Raw genomic sequence first — 18785 nt, forward strand, 5'->3', positions numbered from 1 at the left:
TGTGCGCCATGCAAGCCCATGGTCCAATAGATAACCCTTGTTTGTTTCTGCGCAGGCCTGGATGAGGCAGATGTGAACCCGAACAATGGCTGCCCCTCTGAGAAGGCGGCAGCGGTGACTGACTCCACGGGCACTGAGGGGCCCAGCAGCTCCTGGAACGAGGCCAGCACAGCTGATGCGGACGATAGCGCCGTGCCACGCCCCCACCTGGTCCGCCTCTTCTCCCGAGATGCCCCGGGCCGCGAGGACAACACCTTCAAAGACCGCCCTTCTGAATCAGATGAGCTACAGACCATCCAAGAGCACAGCGGAACGGGATCAGAGTGTGGTTCAGAGGATCAGGATCTAGACTAAGTTTGTTTCTTTGCTCTCCTTTCTCTCTCTTAATACCCCCTTCGCTCTTACCGGAGAGACAGAACCCCACTTACAGAGATACTAGCTGCACTACCCAACCCAAACCACTGACATGGCAACTGCAAGCTCCTCTGGACTGTCTAGCCTGGGAAGGAAAAAGAAGGCCCCTGGCCTTATGGATCAAATTGGGAGCTTCTTTGGAGGGGACAAGAAGAGGAAGAGCAAGGTGAGGAAAGGAGAGAGTTTGATGTTTGGTTTGTTTGAAAGATACACCTCTAATGTACCATGGTTCATTTTTGTGTTCAGCCTTAAGTTGAGGGACTGATGTCTGATTTTGTGGTTTTGGCAGATTGTGAGCTGCAAGAATTTGTCACCAGTTTTTGCTCCGATTTTATGTCTTTAAAATAATACAAATCATGTGATCTACCAAAGTTTCAGACATTCACCTGAAATGTGCTTATTTACGAATGAATGGCATTGAAAACTACATTTAGACACTGGATAACTGATTTGGGTGTGGTTTGAGATTGGTGTAGCGCAAAGAGGGTTTGACTTAAGTCTTTCAAATAATTGTTTTGTAATTGTTATTTTATCGTGGTACTGTCATTTAAAATTTTACATTTTATTTCAGTTAGAGCTTCAAAGCATCTGCGGTACATATATGGTCATAGTTGTGGTACAGTACAAGTGAATGATTGAATTGTTCCATTTAAATGTGTGTTTGCTTTCATTCCAAATATACTGTATGCTTAACTTGTAAATATATCTAAAACTGGAGCCATTTAAAGTTGTGTATCAGGTATTTTTAAGAGATAATAATGATTCTGGCATTTTCATGGGGAAATTGGAATAAATGTCATAAATGTCAGCACCCTTAGATGTATTTTGGGAGAGACTGTTATGATCGTTAGGCTACCAATTTTCCTGATTTATGAGTCTTTAGTTGTTAGCCATTTTAAACTGTGGATAGTCCATGGTGGAGAACTATAACCTAAATGCCTTGCATGGACCTCCATCGGGTGCAGAGAGTGTCTTCGACTAGGATTCTCTCACTCCTTCTTTACAAAGACAACTCTAGACCATAATATTGTACATAATCCAACATAAATAATATAATATACCATAGAATAGGAAAAAAACATTTATCTACGCTAATCCTTATCCTATATGGGTTTGTGTAGAATTCAATATGCTGCGTTGTGTAGTTGGAGAGCAGGTTCAGAAAATATATGTAATTTAGCAGACGCTTTCATCCAAAGCGAATTACTGTCATGCGTGCATACATTTTAAGTATGGGTCGTCCCGGGAATTGAACCCACTATCCTGGCGTAGCAAGCACCACCTGGACCCAGATGTGTGTGGATAGCTGTTGCGGTACAGTGAGAATAATTGTGCCCACATTGCCTTTGTCTCGCTCTCTCTCTATCTCTCTGTGATGTGCTAATGCTAAATCCCAAAGCCTCTCCTTGAGCTGGTGACAAGGGATGTACTGTAGATATAAATTGATTTAACAACCCAGTGCAGTGCATATTTCAGTCAGCTTGGCACTGTTTGTGTATCAGTTGTCAACTTTGGGAGCAGAGGAAAGTCTAACACAAAACGTACTGTATATTTCAACAGTTATGTGTTGAAGTTGGTACAGTGTATTGAAGAGAGAGTTCAAGTCCAACGCTGTTATTTTTTCCAGCTCTGTTTCAGTCCACTCTGGGGATTTGGAGTTAGTTCCTCATTGGTTCAGAGAGGAGAATGGTAGTTTCGGATGATGATCCAATAGGTTGCAGAATGTGGTCTGACAGTCAAGCCTTATAACAACTTCAGAGAGGACACAAATCTTATGACTTTTGCATATAATTAAATCCCAGCTCAAAGTAATTTTAGTAGTATTTTTTTTTTCTTCTTCAGTTGCAGAATGATTTGGTTGTGTGCATTGTAGATCCGATTCTTTCACATTTTAAACAACATTGAAATGGACTTCTGAAACATATCTGTCACGAGTGAAAATGTCAGTGTTTTTTGCCTATCAAAATTGAATGAACCAAATTATTGTAAAAAGAGGCAGTATTAGCTTTTTATTTGTTTGAAAGTCATCGTCACCTCTGCTCTTTCAGGAAATCGTTTTCTACATCAGAGCAGTTAGTTTATGATTAAAAGAAACATGAAAAATATTTTTTACCAAGGGGTTGCCTTCAGATTTGTGATAAGTGTTTGTATTTCAAATATATGATACCTAACTCTCTGTTGCCTCGAGCATAATTATTTTTTTCTGCACTGATCAAAGTTTGAAAAGGGATAAAACAGGTTAAATATTTTTATTTATTCTTAAAAGTCCAATGTAGCTGTTTTTGATCTAATATCAAATCATTTCTGGGTAACAATCAAGTACCTTTACTGTGATTTGTTTTCATTTAAAATGGTAAAAAGAAACAAAAATTGCTTCTTAGCAAAGAGTAATTTCTCAAGCAAGAATTTTGTTAGGACTGTGTGGGAGTGGTTTGAGTGGGGAGGAGAAAACCAGCCGTTATTGGCAGAGGTTTGGAACTCTCTTTCTTATTGGTCTATTAACTAATTGACCGTCTGGTAATCACACCAAAACAGGCTTAAATTTCAGGCTGTCATTTCAAACAGCTTTTAAACTAAAAGGGAATTGTCATAATTTTCATCCTTTCACAGTATTATTCCAAACTCATAGTGTGGAAATATACACTGAGTGTACAAAACATTAGGAACACGTCCTTTGGGGGGTGGACTATTCTTGATACACACGGGAAGTTTTTGAGCGTGAAAAACCCAGCAGCGTTGCAGTTCCTGACATACTCAAACTGGTGTGCCTAGGCACCTACTTCCATATCCCGTTCAAATGCACTTCAATCTGTCTTGTCCAGTCACCCTCTGAATGGCACACATACTACAATCCACGTCTCAAGGCTTTAAAATCCTTCTTTAACCTGTCTCCTCCCCTTCAAGTGACATAAATAAGCGGTCATAGCTTTCAGCTGGATTCACCTGGTCAATGTATGTGATGGAAAGAGCAGGTGTTCCTAATGTTTTGTACATTCTGTGTATATTAAACACAGGGACATCACATTTTTGACTGCACTGGGAATTACATTTTATAAAAAATAGTTTATAACAAAACATAAAATAGTTATGTTTTCAATGCATATTTTCCATAGAAACTTAGCATTAGTGGCCTTGTCCATTACAGTGTTGAGAGAATGCCATGTTGAGCACTGTATCAAAAGTCGCTGTGTACTCTTGAGCATGTTTGAGTCATACATTTATAGTTGCTTTCAACTGGTATGGGAACCTCATTCATTATCTCCAGCACCAAACCAGTCTACATATGTAAAAACAGTGTTTCTATGATCTGTGGTAAAAAAAAAAATAAGACGATAGGTCCTAAAAATATACAATGCTTCTCATGGTCACAGGGTAGGATAATAAAAAAAATAATTAAAAAAGTGATTATCGAAACCTGTCACTGCGAATCTCATGCTGTTTGAAAATCACTGTTTTTAAAATGTTTGTCATTGGGTAGAACTTATTGACTTTATATTTGTTCCTAAACAACGTTGAAATTAGCGGTTTTCACATATGTAGACACTGGTAGTGTGCTGGAGATAATGAAAATTAAGTTGAAAAGTGGTAGAATTGCCCTTTAACTTTTTTACTGCCGTGGCTAAATCAGGGTCACAGTGTTTCTTGGTAGTCTTAAACAAATCTTCTTTGACACAAAAGTATACACCTCACATGGTTATGGTCTTAAAAAAAAAAAAAGAAGACATCTGTCCCACGTCAGATATAGAGTTGAAATGTATTACATTTTGAGTTTGCGTCCCAATATTACCTTTTATATACATCACTGAAGACTGAAATATAATAAAACTGTTTGACAAAGAAACACCAGATTTTGCCGCGTAATTATAGGTATTATTAATTATGAAAATATGGATAACATTCCACCAATGAGGCCACTACTGTAGTTCCTTTGACTGCAGGAAAGGGCTACTGTTACTGACCGATATGAACGTTCACTATTGAGCCATTGATCCTTTTACAAACTGGAATTTGCTCTTTCTGTTGTATGTTCTTGTCTTGGTTTCACCTCTATTTTTTTTTGGTCTTTTCATTAGTTGATTCTGGTTTGAAACTAGTTCATGGGAATCTGCATGGTGATGTCATATTTATATAACATTTCTTTTTAAAGATATCACCAAAAACAAGGACAAAACTGGTTTAACCTCAGGAACTGAAGCCAATTTGTTACCTGTCAAAGCTGATTGATAATCCATATTATTCAAAAAGGGGAAGACCTTATTAGACTTAATTGATGGATAAATGAGTGTCTATGTGCAGTCACCATGGAACTGAACAACATGACTGCAAAATAAGCTAATTTAAATATGGGGTCTATTCGGTAGCTTTGTGAGAACTAGCAGTTTATGATTCACAACCCAAAAAGTTTTGCACTCGTCCTTGGCCTGAGTACCAATCTGTTTGTGCCATCATGCCAAACATGTCAAAAAATGTTTGCGTGGCATGAAAGCAGAAGCAGACTGATACCCGGGCTAACTCAAACCCAGTGTCTTGGCCTAAAGCTTCTAAGAGCTGATCTCCTCTCACCAGCTAGATGGAGCACCTCTCAGGTTCACTGGTGTCTTTTACTGAGACCTGGTTCAAATACTATTTAAAATCATTTCAAATACTTCAGCTGCGCTTGATTGTGCTTGCCTGGCACAATGGAACCAATAGAATAGTCGCCAACGTGCAAAACCTGGCCATCTGGAACTCTAGGCAGACTAAAGCAAATGTTAAAGGTATTTTAAAGAGTTCAAATAGTATTTGAACCCAGGTTTTCCTTTACCCTGTCAGGAACTGTGTGTGTGTGTGGGAGTCTGTTTGATCCCAGGGTGGATCCATGGATCCTATTCGCTGATCCCTTTTGTAATGCGTTGAGATATCCAACCGATGCTTGTATTTCCTGTGAATTGTAATGACCAACATCTGTTCCTAACCTGATCCTGTTCTGAGCTTTTGGATAAATGGCATGATTAAACTCTCTTAACAACACCCACCCTGAGCGGCGTGCTTTTTTTAGGCTTTTGTATTGTTGTTTTTATTATGTAATGTCACTTTTAATAACCCTCCTCTGACGCAACAGGTGCAGTCACACCACAGAATGTTTGGAACGAAAACATAACTGGACACGATCACACTGATTTGAGCGTAGTGGTTATTGCTGATTTTCACATTGTATTATCTCAATCAGTGACGTTGGCTGACGTTGGCTGTTCCGTTTCGATCCAGTCTAGCTTGAGGAGAAACCTCTCATGCTGGGCTGTGGTGGTCTGTGTTAGGAATAGCCAATGGAGAATCTGGCCCAGTTGAAGAGGGAATGGAATGTACATCATCAAACTATTCCCAATTGATTTGTCCTTTTACTTCTTGGGTGGATAAGACTACACTCTGCAGTAATGGCATACTTGTCTAGATAAGGCTGGGAGAAGTGTTGTGTAGACTTAATGGAATTATGAGGCTTACTCTTAGCTCAGCTTTTATTAAGTAGCTTAAGGCCTTGTAAAATAATTGTTGTCATGCCAAACAGTCTGGCCTCACCTCAATCTCCATATCTGATCATTCTGTCATTGATGGGCACAGTGAGAAGTTAATCATGTTTGGCATGACAATGACCGTATGATTTGGCAAGACAGCATTAACAAATCTAGGACCAGGTTTATTTGCTGAATTTGTCTTTTGGAAATTCATCTTTAGTACTGTCTGCCTTATCACTTTTATTCAACTGAAAATTATATTTCAGTCACATTTTGTATTTTATGCTTTTTTTTAAAAAAACATTTTTTTAAATTGGTCTTTAATTGGACATCTTGGGAAGTTTATCAAGATCCAGTAAATCAGGATAAAACTACAGTGTTTATTTCCTGTTTTCTTTTTGTGTTCAGGTTAGCAAAGGGGCAAATGACAGCTATTTTCAAAATCAACCTGAATACAAAATGAAAACAAGAAAGTCTGTCTCACTTTGTCCATCTCACTTTTTGGAGATCTCCGGTTAAGTATTTTCATTCATAACTGAATATGAATAAGTTGGACTGGAATTGCCAATGAGATGTTACTTGTCATTGAATTCATTAGATGTGCCTCATGGTCAAAAATGAAAGAGTCAAGGAGTCAACCCTACCTTGTTCTTAATTTTTTTATGTGTATATTTTCCTAAATCTAAGACCTTAATAGTGATAGCCAGAGTCAAGTTAGTGCAGTCTCATTTCCATTTCTTCTACAGTGTTCGTGCTTGAGAGTGAAACAAGGACAATGAAAAATAACCTGAACTTCCTCTGAGCCCTACATTTATTTGACATTGATGTCAGATAGTGGTATGGTTGCCATTTTATTTATTCAGAGTTGATGAGAACTGAGGAGTGTAGAACTACTATTAACTTACTTTCCCCTGGCACTGTAAGACAAGCACTGTCAATAGCTAGATCGTACTAGACATTTGGTCCAGTACCCTGGTTTTGGATGGTAAAGAACCAGTTAAACTATGGTTTAGTAGATTGCAGTCCACAACTTTGTCTTATTGTTGTCAGTGTGAGGGAATGACCTTGAGCTCCACTGCTTTCTAATATGACACTTTGTTGTAAACGGTCAACCCCCTGAGGTAGTTGTCCAATTCCTGCTAGCTTCTCCTAAATAGTTGGAGAAGTTGCAGCACAGAGACAACTGAAGAGGTCACCTGGCAGAGGGAGGGGGGGGGAATGTTCTCCTCTCTCTGTTTGATGTTTGAAGAGTATGAGCGATAAGTGTGTGTTCCTGGCACGGAAGTGTATTGTTATTTACCCACAATTCAGATTTCACAAAGTGGCTGGTTCCACAGCGGAAAAGAAAAACAATAAATGCACCACACTGTCATCCAACTTTCAGAAAGCTACAAAGCCCGTTTCATTCTCGACGTGCATGATTGGATTTACATAACAGTGGACGTCCGCTCATCATTTCGAAACTCGGCTAGCTGCTAGCCTGGCAGCCCAGCCGGCGTAGAGAAAGTTCGGTAACACTTCATTTGACACTTCGTTTCACCTCTGACATAGAGGCTGTTATCCAGGGGTGTTAGGGCAGTACAGTCATAACGCAAAACGTTACCTCTATCATGACAACTGTCATACGTTATAACTGCAGTCATGAATGGATTTGACTCCAGATTACACCTTCGTGTTAATGTCATAGTGACGTGTCAAATAAAGTGTAACCAAACGTTTCCTGCAGTGAAGAACAAGGTCACCTAAACCCAGGTAGAGAGAGTATTCAGGACTCATAGGACACCTTCTCCCTGAGGATTTAATTACTGTTAAACCTCTCCTCAGAGGTGCAGGAGGTCAAACTTGGACAGATGCTGACTCCTTAAAAAATGGACCACGGTCAATAATTTATTCTGGAATAAATTAATTGCACTAATGTATTATTTATGAAGGAGCAGGAGGATATGAGGGCCACATAGTGATCACTACATCCTATCCTATTGAGACAGTGTGTGAGTCATTGTGGACACACACAAATCACAAACCGCCCACGGTCAAATGAATAGATCTCACCCACAATAGGTGAAACATCCATGCACCATACGTTACAATTATTCATATACAGTGCATGCTCCTTCTCAATCCATCACAGCTTTACATTTGACTTGGGCCCTGATTGATCACAAAGATCAATGTCCGTCAGTGTCATAACAGACAACTCGGCGATTGATTAATAAGACTCACCGGGTGCAGATCCACTAGCCCCTGACTGACTCCTTCTTTGGAGTGAAATCCACTTTTAACAGTTGGTAGTCTCAGGAGGACAGACTTTTAAAAAAAAGTACTACACAATAATCCCCCGCTCGGCTCTATCCTAAAAGGACCCTCCTTGCATCAGAATGCCGTTGTCCTTTGAACACTCCTCTTGTGTTGGAAAATGAAAACCGATACTGACAACATCCGATGCAAGAGGATTCAGTAAAGGACATGTGAAGTTCATAACTGGATATTGTGATCCTTCTTTACAAATAAATCAAACGGATTCTAAATTCAGAATTTCATCTTTCAATGTCTCTCTCGCTCTAACTTCTCTCCCTCCACTTTCTGACTCTACTTTCTCTTCCTAACTCTCTCAGGCTGCTCAAACTCTGGAACTGTACTTAATGGGAACATAAGTGGAACTTCTGATGTGTGTAGTACCTAACTTTGATGGGAATATGTGACCTCAAGTCAATGATCAAAATAAATAAATACGAATCAACTGCGGACAGGGTTCTGCAATGGCAATCAGTAATGAACCCCTAGGTTACATCCCAAATAACACCCTATTCCCTATATAGTACACTACTTTTGATGGGCCTTGGTCAAAAGTAGTGCACTATATAGGGAATAGGGTGCCATTTGGGACGCATCCCAAGTTGTCTCCATTTTGGTGACAGAGCTGCTGGAACACATAATGAATAACCGTTGAGTCATCCCGTCGCAGCTGTCAGGCAGATCAGTTCGTCACAACAACCACAAGTGGTGAGATGAATTCACCTGTACCAGCTCCAGCACAAACCCAATGAGCATTTTTTCTGGTTGAAAATAACTTATTTTCCACGTCTTTTCAACATCTTTTGCTCATCGGGAACAAACTGACCAACCAACAACCATGCTACCTGGCTATTCTACTGAGCATCTTCTGTATTCATAAATGTGTTGGATATTATCATCCACTTCCAATAGTTTGATCGATTCTAAATTCCCTCTGGTCCTCTGGTTTAGATACCTATTTATTGGAGAGGATAATGCTCCTAAGAACAAACACATTTTTTATGCTAATGTATTTCTTTCCTGAGGTCATTGTCTGCTTGAGTCTGCATCTATCCATCCAACTATCCATCCATATATGGGCAGAGAAGACAGTGAATGAAATGCAATTGGAAGCACTAATGAGTGTATTATATTGTGAACGATGTACAGGGGTGTTTGCCCTCTCATTTTGGTAAAGTTCTTTCATAGGGATAATCGCAGTGATTCAGTGAGAGCCTCAGCCTCTCCAGTCTCTTCACTCACTGACATGAATGGGGGCATAAAGGTCCCCTCGCTCTCACTCCACAAAATACCACAGAGAGAGAGGCACTCATTTGGATGAAATGGGTTTCGCTATATAAAGGATGTTATTCACAAACATACCCCTAAATAGCCGACTGGGAATAATCAGGGTTATTATTGAGAAAATGACAATGAATCATTTCAGATTCACACCATTTTAATTAAGGTCCCAGTTGTGTGCGTCTGGAAAGTACATGTTAGAGCCTATTGTGAGAGAGAGGGGGGGGGGCTATTTATTCAAGTTCAGGAGAATGAGACATAGAGCTAATTTTGCATTCATCCCTATCCAATCCTCTAAAGGTTTATTTGTCTGAAGTACTTCATTGTATTGATCTCTACTTAACATCCCCTTCAACAGCATTTAGTGTTGATATTTATCACACTTTGCAAAGATCCAAAACATTTCTTACTGACTTGATTAATTAATGAATAATTCCTTCATCCCGTTAGTTTTTAATCACTTGTTTTCAGTTTGAATAAGTTTTGGATGGGCGTTATCTGTGTACGCCTACGTGAGTCTGCTCTGAATGACTCGGAGAGCTTGTCTCAGGTCCTCTGTGATGTAAGAGCTCCCCAGGTAGTCCATCCATCCAGCTGAAGAAGAAGCCGTTCTACAGCCCCAGAAAATGTGCTCCAGCATCCCTGGTGTTTGGCAATATGCCACCAGCTGTTTCCAATGCTAACACCTTTCAGGAGCTGGAGAGTAGAGCCAGAGTACAGCCTGGTCTGGTTCAGGGAGCACACCTTGATGTTAGGTTGTGTTGGGCTATATGTATTCCCGCTGTGCCTTTATAATGTTCTTCCATCCCTCCCTCCTTTCCTTCTTCATCCCTCCCTCCTTTCCTTCTTCCATCCCTCCCTCTGTTCCTTCTTCCATCCCTCCCTCTGTTCCTTCTTCCATCCCTCCCTCCGTTCCTTCTTCCATCCCTCCCTCTGTTCCTTCTTCCATCCCTCCCTCCTTTCCTTCTTCCATCCCTCCCTCCTTTCCTTCTTCCATCCCTCCCTCCTTTCCTTCTTCCATCCATCCCTCCGTTCCTTCTTCCATCCCTCCCTCCTTTCCTTCTTCCATCCCTCCCTCCTTTCCTTCTTCCATCCATCCCTCCGTTCCTTCTTCCATCCCTCCCTCCGTTCCTTCTTCCATCCCTCCCTCCTTTCCTTCTTCCATCCCTCCCTCCTTTCCTTCTTCCATCCCTCCCTCCGTTCCTTCTTCCATCCCTCCCTCCTTTCCTTCTTCCATCCCTCCCTCTGTTCCTTCTTCCATCCATCCCTCCTTTCCTTCTTCCATCCCTCCCTCCGTTCCTTCTTCCATCCATCCCTCCGTTCCTTCTTCCATCCATCCCTCCATTCCTTCTTCCATCCCTCCCTCCTTTCCTTCTTCCATCCCTCCCTCCCTACTTTCCTTCTTCCATCCATCCCTCCTTTCCTTCTTCCATCCCTCCCTCTGTTCCTTCTTTCATCCATCCCTCTGTTCCTTCTTCCATCCCTCCCTCCTTTCCTTCTTCCATCCCTCCCTCCTTTCCTTCTTCCATCCATCCCTCCCTCCTTTCCTTCTTCCATCCCTCCCTCCTTTCCTTCTTCCATCCCTCCCTCCATTTCCTCCAGGGTTCCTTCCGTGGCCTGTCCTCCTCTCCTGCCAGACCTGCCAAGGCAGCCCCTAAGGGTGGGGAGAACGCTGTTGTACGCCTCTTCAGAACGATCGTGAGTCACCCCATTTGCATAGTTTGCCTACTACTGTTGATGTTTGACTTGTTGATATGAGGGCGGCAGGTAGTCTACCAGTTAAGAGCAGGTAGCCTAGTGGTATAAATAACTTTAGGCCAGTAAACGAAAGGTCACTGGTTCGAATCCCTGAGCCAACTAGGTGACAAATCTGTTGATGTGCCCTTGAGCAAGGAACTTAACCCTAATTGATCCTGTAAGTCGCTCTGGATAAGAGTGTCTGCTAAATGACTAAAATGTAATTGTATTTCTAAAGGTCTGTGTCACTCTCTCCCCTCAGGTGTCCCCTGCCCCTCCTAAGTCTAGGGTGAGCCCCATTTACCTTACTCTTTGTCAATATTGTCCAATTGAGGAGTTGAAGGTTGTTTTAGTCTTTGGATGTGATTGTGTATTTGGCTTTGTTAACATGTGATGTCACTGAATGCCATGCACTGTATGTCACTGAATCTGTGCTCTCTCTGATGACGCGAGCGTCTGCCTTACTCTGCTATGCTCTACCCTGGATGTGGACTCATCTCTTCTTGCTGCACTGCCTTTGCTCTGAGTAAGACCTGAGTGTTTAACTTTCCTCCCCTCACCCCTGTGTCTCACCCCTGTCTGTTCCCTGTCTCTGTCTCTTACATGTCCTTGTCCAGTGGACGGCAATGACTGCGAAACTAGGCCTGGTACGTGGTTAAACGCTACAGCTAAAGAAAACGAATAGAAAAATCCCAGGCCGTTCCTTAAACAGTATATTCTGTAGCCATTTTAAGGCTTGAGAGCTTGTTCTAATCCAAGCGTACATGCATAACGCCCTCATCAGTTTTTCTCTTTTATTCAATAATGTTTTGAGTGGTTTTGTTTGGCAAGCTCTCCGCCTCCGGCTCAATTAAATATCCAGTTCTTTACCTGCTGAAGTTGTTTTTCCCTTTCGGTATGATAACCAGCAACTTAATCCTGCTTTTTCTTATTCGCCCTGCTGAATTGTAAGTCTTGTCCTCTTCTCTTGACCTGTGTGTGTGTGTGCACATGCGTTTGTGTCTTTGTGTGTGTCTCTGTGTGTGTATGTGCCAGTGGTGGCTGCTGATGGGAGGACGGTTCATTGTAATGCCTGGAATGGATTCAATGGAATTGTATCAACTGCATGGAAACCACGTTTGATTCCATTCCCATTGACTCCATTCCAGCTATTATTATGAGCCGCCCTCCCCTCAGAAGCCTCCATTGGAGGCTGTGTGAGTGGGCTGTGTGTGTGTGTGTGTGTGTGTGTGTGTGTGTGTGTGTGTGTGTGTGTGTGTGTGTGTGTGTGTGTGTGTGTGTGTGTGTGTGTGTGTGTGTGTGTGTGTGTGTGTGTGTGTGTGTGTGTGTGTGTGTTGAGTCACACATAACAGCTAACACTTTGTGGGGGTAAAATAACGGTGATAAGGGATGAGACCTTTAAAGCTCTTCTCTGAGGTAAGGGGTCTTTAAATAACACTTTGAAGTGTTCCTACCTTTAATTCATCCTGATGCATGTTTATTGTGAACAGTTCTCAGTCTAATCCCCCTTTGAGAGTCAGAGCAGCCACAGCTCAGCTGTTAAAGAGATTGAATTTTCAAACGTTTGATTTAGAAATTGAAACACTTCCACTTTGATTCAGACTGATTTGCTTCAATGCCACCGCAAAGGAGACACTTTTTGATCTCGGCCTGTTCAATACTGCATGTAAAATTTCACTCCGCGGTGAGAGTCACTGACTCAATAGCCATCTCTTCTATAACCTCGTCACCTGCTGGCTTTCAATTGAGCTCGGGGACGAGGCTATTGCTTCTGTTGTTTTCATGCAACGTGCTATTATCAGAAAACCTTGTTTTGTACTAAACGACGGTGCAATACCCACGTAAGATATGTACATATGATGTCGCTTTTTAGCCATTAGGAAATCATTTAGATGAACAAACACAGAGATGCAAAAGCACACACTGGGCCACCATGCTAGGTGACAACAACAATGTCTCCCGGTGTCTTACCTCACCCCTGCTCTCTTCCAGGGCTCTCAGAAGTCAACAGGATCCGCTAAGGCAAAGAAGGCCGGTGCAGGAGACAGCGGAACCCTGTCCAAGATCTTCAAAATGGTAAACTAAAAAAACGAAACCCATTTTTAAGTGACAAAAACGCTCTAATCTTCCTGTGACATTAACATAAAAAGGGAATATCTCATTCTATATTCCCCTTTGTATGTTATTGAAACTAATTCCAGAATGTGCGCTTGATTAAACAGATGGGATCTCACTTTCTTTTTTATTCCTCCCTTCTGTCTCTCTCTTCTTCTTTCACCTCAGTGATGATACCCAGCACTCAGTGAGTAACGGATGAGTCATGAGCGGCAATATATATTTACTCTTACTTGCTATGAATTTATTCAACGCTGATAGGCTAAGGTGACACCTTCCATTGCCTATCATACCACCAGCAGAATAACTGCAACTTGAGACAGCCTCTAGACAGTGATCATTACAGTGTCTGGCTGATGCTACAGGCTTCATGCATTAAAGAGTGCAGTTCGGTGTCAAAGGTAGTGCTATTTTTTGGCTTGATACGGACATGTAGCGCCTAACATAATTGGCTGCTTACTCGCAGACAGTGACCTTGCACCTGAGGGCCTACACCTGGCTGTGAAATGAATGGATTAGAAACAAGCTTTCGGGATAGTCGTCCCGCTTACTCTTAATGGCTGTTCTGGGAGCTGTGCTAACTGCAAAGGAATATGCTTAGCAATTACAGCTGTGGCATGTGGTAGCTTTGCTCACTTTGCCGACGGCTTACGCGACTGCAAACGCACCATAAGGTAAGCCAAGCTATTATGGAAGCAGAGCCGTTCATTCTTTCTACAACTAGGACATTGCACTTTTCATTACATTGACCATCTGGTTCATGCATGCGTGTACCAAGTACACTGTATACGATACTGGGATGTATTACTACACAGGCAGACTTATACAAGAGGTTTTTCTCGGACACAGTAGGCCACACACACAAAGGCAAGGCAGACACACTTGTATGCACTTGAGTGAACATTTCCTGACTTTTCAAGGGGCAGCATAGTACCCCGATGTGTTCATCTCAAACAGATGAACAGAGAGTATACCCTCCGTATGAGATTTGAGGTATTTTTTGCTACAATCAGCAGCATCCACTATTGACAGACTCTCCCTGTTTATTCCAGGCCACGTTTCTCCCTCTGCTTCCGCTGTAACGCGCCAGGCTCTGTACTGGAGCACATACTTAAGCAGTGTATTCACTTACTGTAATAAAGCTGTCAGCAACAGCTGACACGCTCCCTAACAGTAGAGAGGGAACATTCCCATTGTTGAGCAATGGCACGCTGCCTGTCTCTCTCCTTCTCTCTCTATCTCAGTCTCTGCCTGTCTTTGTCTCTTTTTGTCCATCTTCTGTCTCCACTGTGTCTCTCTCGGCCTCTCTCTTTTGGTCTCTGCCTCTCTTTCTCTCTGTCTCCGCCTCTGCCTGTCTCTCGGCTTCTCGTACGCTCTCCGCTTATCTTTCTCACCTCTCACTCTGCCAATAGACTCACGTTCTCCTGTGAGTATTGACTCGGAGAGCTCCTGCATTCTGAGAGGCTGTTTGTCTCTCCTTGCGTTATCCATAGCATGGTGAATGCTAATCTCTAGGACATGCTCTGGAGGCAGTTTTAATTATCCCGTCTGGCCCAAGCTTCAGATAGTTATTTTAATTAGGTAGAATAGGCACAGGGAGCTTATGTTACCGTAGGTACAGTCAGCGCACTCACAGTGGGTGTGTTGATTAGCAAGGCAACAAAGCACAGTCATCTTCAGCATACCCTACAGTAGGCCTACTTTAAAATTTTTTTAGAGTATCTGTATATATTCACATGCTCCCTGCATGGTGTGTTTGCTAGCTGGACTATGTGGCATTACGATAACTAAAAGATGACGAAGAGGATCAAAATCTACAAATGTGTGGGTAAATAGTACACCAATCTTCTCTTCTTCGTTTCCCCACAATCTCTTTGCCTAATTGGCGTTAAGCTAAAGCCACCATCTCTAGCGCTTCTGATTCCTCTATCTTGAATCGTTATCTGGGGATGGACTTTTATTTGAAATGTTTTCATTTGTTTGGTGTTTTCCATTCTCCAGTTCTGTTACTGCTTTCTAATTAGTCTGTTTCGAACCGATAATGATTTTAAGCTCAAATTGCTGTAAGAATGGCTCAGAGCTTGGCCCGTTTCCTCCCATCTCCTTTTGTTTTAGGAGATTTAAAGGCTTTGTACGTTATGGATTATATTCATTCCAATAGTTCTCCGTAAAGAATTGTCTCATTTGTATAATCTTTGTTCCGTTCCAATCCTCCCCTCTTTCTCCTACTTTTATATCACCACGAGAAAATGCACAATCTATTCTTAGGGAATGAGCTTGGTGCAACACGTCATTGATCAGTTTTGGCAACAACATGCACATTTGAACTGGGAGATGTTTCTTTTTAGGGCATAGCCGAGAATTCACAAAAGGAACAATTCTGATAATACCTAGAACTCACCCACTTATTCTAACCAAACAATAGTACACAATGCTCAAGGCCACATAGACTGTACGACAATATACAGCTGGACATTTGTGTCCTAATTAGCAGGTCCCTTTAGTGAGCATCGTTAGCGAATGACAACAAAAACAGTCAATTTCCTGATTATGTTTCGTCTCTCACTCTCTTGCAGGGCGCAAGCCGGACTGGGTCTCTACCCAAAAAATGAGGTCCCCTTTCAAGAGCACAAAAGCACATGTCAAGAAAAGGGACGCAAGTGGGGGAAAACAAAGAAGATCAAAGAACAGATCTTTGTCGACTCACACACCTCTCCCTGCTTTTCTAACACTTTCATTTTATAACTCAAATGCCTCCCCCCACCGCACCCGGCTGGTAGATATAGCGACACAATCTGTGCCCCCCACGCCCGCCCCTGCTCCTCCCTCCCGCCTCTCCTGTGCAACCATCTTGGATGTGAACTGTTGCTGAAGTCATCCGGACCCCCTCTTACAGCCTAAAGGACCCCTGTCATAGCTTTACACAGTACCTGTCTTCATTTCTATTTCTCTGTCTGTCTGTATAGAGTCGTTTAACAAGGCTGGCTAACTGGACCAGACCTGGCTGAAGTAGCTTAGGTCCAATTGACCTGGCCCTGACCGCTTGTGGTTGTGAAAGTGTGACCAGGTCTGGTTCTGGTTCAGAAACGAGTGATTCTCTGTCTTGTCATGCTTGTCTTTGTAGTTCCCCCCCAAACCCCACACACTCTCCCATTTCTGTACACCCTGACATGAATTCATAGCTAAGCATTGTCTTACTCAGCTTGCATGGGTTGGCCAGTTGGTCATGTGTTTGTATGTCTACCCTCCTGTATCATCAGTGTAAGTGTCCTGTCTTAAGTGTTGCTGTCTTTCCATGTTTTTACATTAGGGTCTATGGCCGGCTGTGATCCTCGGTGGTAAAATGACATCGAGCTACTGAAAGTTGTTAACCTACTAAAAGTCTGTCTGTAGTATCCACTGAATTGTAGAAGTCAATGGATGATATCATTTCTAATGTTTTGATTTCCAGTACACGTAGATTGATTAAGACACTAACGGGTATGGTATTGGGAGTTTCCCCATCCAGATATAACTGAGATTCATCTGAAGTGCACTGTTTTGACCGTTGAAAAGCAGACACCGACTGCTCTGAAACTAAGCTCACGCTGGACCTGCTACACGCATGGCAATGTCCAACGGGAGGACAGATTCAGACCCTTTCCCCCCATTAGTGTAGTCTAGATTCTGTGGTCTTCTCTGTCTTAAGCATCTCTTGCTTTATATATCTCTATCGAAGCGCTGCACAAAATATGAATACAAAACAGCTAGCTAAGCAATGCCATTTCTGACTGCCAAAAACAATGTGCTGTGTTTACTCTTGTGTGGATATTAAAAGACCAACACTGTCATAAAGGTGCTCGTTATTTAACCGTGTAAAAAGCATAAACGTTATTAAAAAAAAGATGACGATAGAGGACGGGGAGTTTGTTGACCAAGGCACGAGCGACGAGTTGCATAAACTGCTTATTACTGCCACTGTACTGTCCAATACCCCCACACCAGTGTCTTTCCTCCATGTGTTTAAAAACAGACGTTTGTAATCTGTAGCATACCCTGCCTGCCCCCGTCTCCCCTCCCCCATGTCTTAATGTGTGCGCGTGTTTTTTGTATGGGTCCTGTGAATGAATGTAAATGAAACTCTTGAGACCGTCATTGTTGTATCTGTAATAAAAAGATGTACGACCAGCCACTTAATAACTAGACAAAAATAAATAAAGGAATTAAAAATGATAAACGTTATGTGTCTCTGGTTGTGTTGTTCGATAGAAGTTTAAAAAGTAGTGTACACACATGCAGTATCTTGCAGATGTAGGGTACAAGAAGTGATGAAACATTCAACACTGTACCGGTATCCATCTTTGTTAAGGTCAGGTCATTGTGTCGTTTGAAGCAGACTCATGACAGAGCTGCATCTCACTCCTGGTTCCAAGAGTAATTGTGTTTTTAATTTAATAATGCCTCAATGTCAGGGAAGCGACGTTTCAATTTACAGAAGTTGAAAATAGTCATGCTTTTTCCATATGCTGTGAAAGTTTAATAACTCTGGGACTAATGAAAGATAGAGGGACAAAAATGGGTTTTGACAATAGATTTTTCATGTGTTAAAAACATTTTCCTTTTCTAGATACAAGGTTTTGATGCAGAGACATACTGAGATCTTCACGTATTACAGAAAATCAAACATAGATGAAATGCAATCAACTTCACACAAATTATTTCTAAAACAATTGGCACACATTAAATCTGTAAAAAAATGTATGGTTTTATTAATTAAATACTTTTCAACATTACAAAATACATTCAAAAAAAATGTAACACTTAACAGCTTATAGTCTGTAAACTGGTTCAGCAATTGACAAAAAATGAATTCTTGTTCACAACCAATTTGATAAGGAATCCAAAAATATATGCAATCTTTCATACACTATTTACATTGCAAAATAAAATATCAGATTACAAAATGGCTGTGCATAAGTTTACAACTAAATTACAATTTCATGCAACACATTGTGAATGTGGAGAGTCAACCCCTGAAGCCCTCATACAGCAGCCAATAAACAGTGGTATCACAGGTCATCATCATTGTCAAAATTACAGGCATAACATTTAAGAAGAGAGGGATCAAATCCACACCAAACCAAGGTTTAAATACTATTCAAAATCATTATGCTTGATCGAGTTTGCCAGGCACAATGAAACCTATTGAGTAGTCATTTCCAAGATTGCATTATGCAAACCCACCCATCTGGCACTCCAGGCAGACTAAAGCGAATCATTTCAAAGTGTATTTGAACCCAGGTCTGATCCATATGACCCTTAGCACTTTATAGTCTCACCATTCAAGGCTACCTTCAACTTTATGGCAACAAAAAAATTCATCAAAAACAAAACCTTTAGCTTGCCTTTTAGAAAAGGGTACAGCAAAAATAATGTGATTTAAAAAAATAAATGTATTTTTCTGGTAAACTG

At 41.6% G+C, this 18785-nt stretch overlaps 2 protein-coding genes across 2 annotated transcripts in view; both read left to right on the plus strand.

Annotated features, from left to right (window-relative positions):
* LOC120048275 (myelin basic protein-like) overlaps positions 1–467 on the plus strand; it is a 46814-nt gene extending 46347 nt beyond the window's left edge. The window contains exon 4 of the mRNA XM_038994123.1: positions 56–467. Within this exon, the coding sequence (XP_038850051.1) occupies positions 56–354 (299 nt within the window). The 3' untranslated portion in view covers positions 355–467. The remainder of the gene's footprint in view (positions 1–55) is intronic.
* On the plus strand, positions 355–17162 carry LOC120048276 (myelin basic protein-like). Its single transcript, XM_038994124.1, has 5 exons — positions 355–580; positions 11085–11180; positions 11482–11508; positions 13212–13295; positions 15911–17162. The coding sequence occupies exons 1-5, from the start codon at positions 467–469 to the stop codon at positions 15944–15946; spliced, it is 357 nt and encodes a 118-aa protein (XP_038850052.1). The 5' UTR covers positions 355–466; the 3' UTR covers positions 15947–17162.
* Positions 17163–18785: the final 1623 nt, after the last annotated feature.

The sequence above is a fragment of the Salvelinus namaycush genome, chromosome 5 (genome assembly GCF_016432855.1).
Source record: "Salvelinus namaycush isolate Seneca chromosome 5, SaNama_1.0, whole genome shotgun sequence".
NCBI lineage: Eukaryota > Metazoa > Chordata > Actinopteri > Salmoniformes > Salmonidae > Salvelinus > Salvelinus namaycush.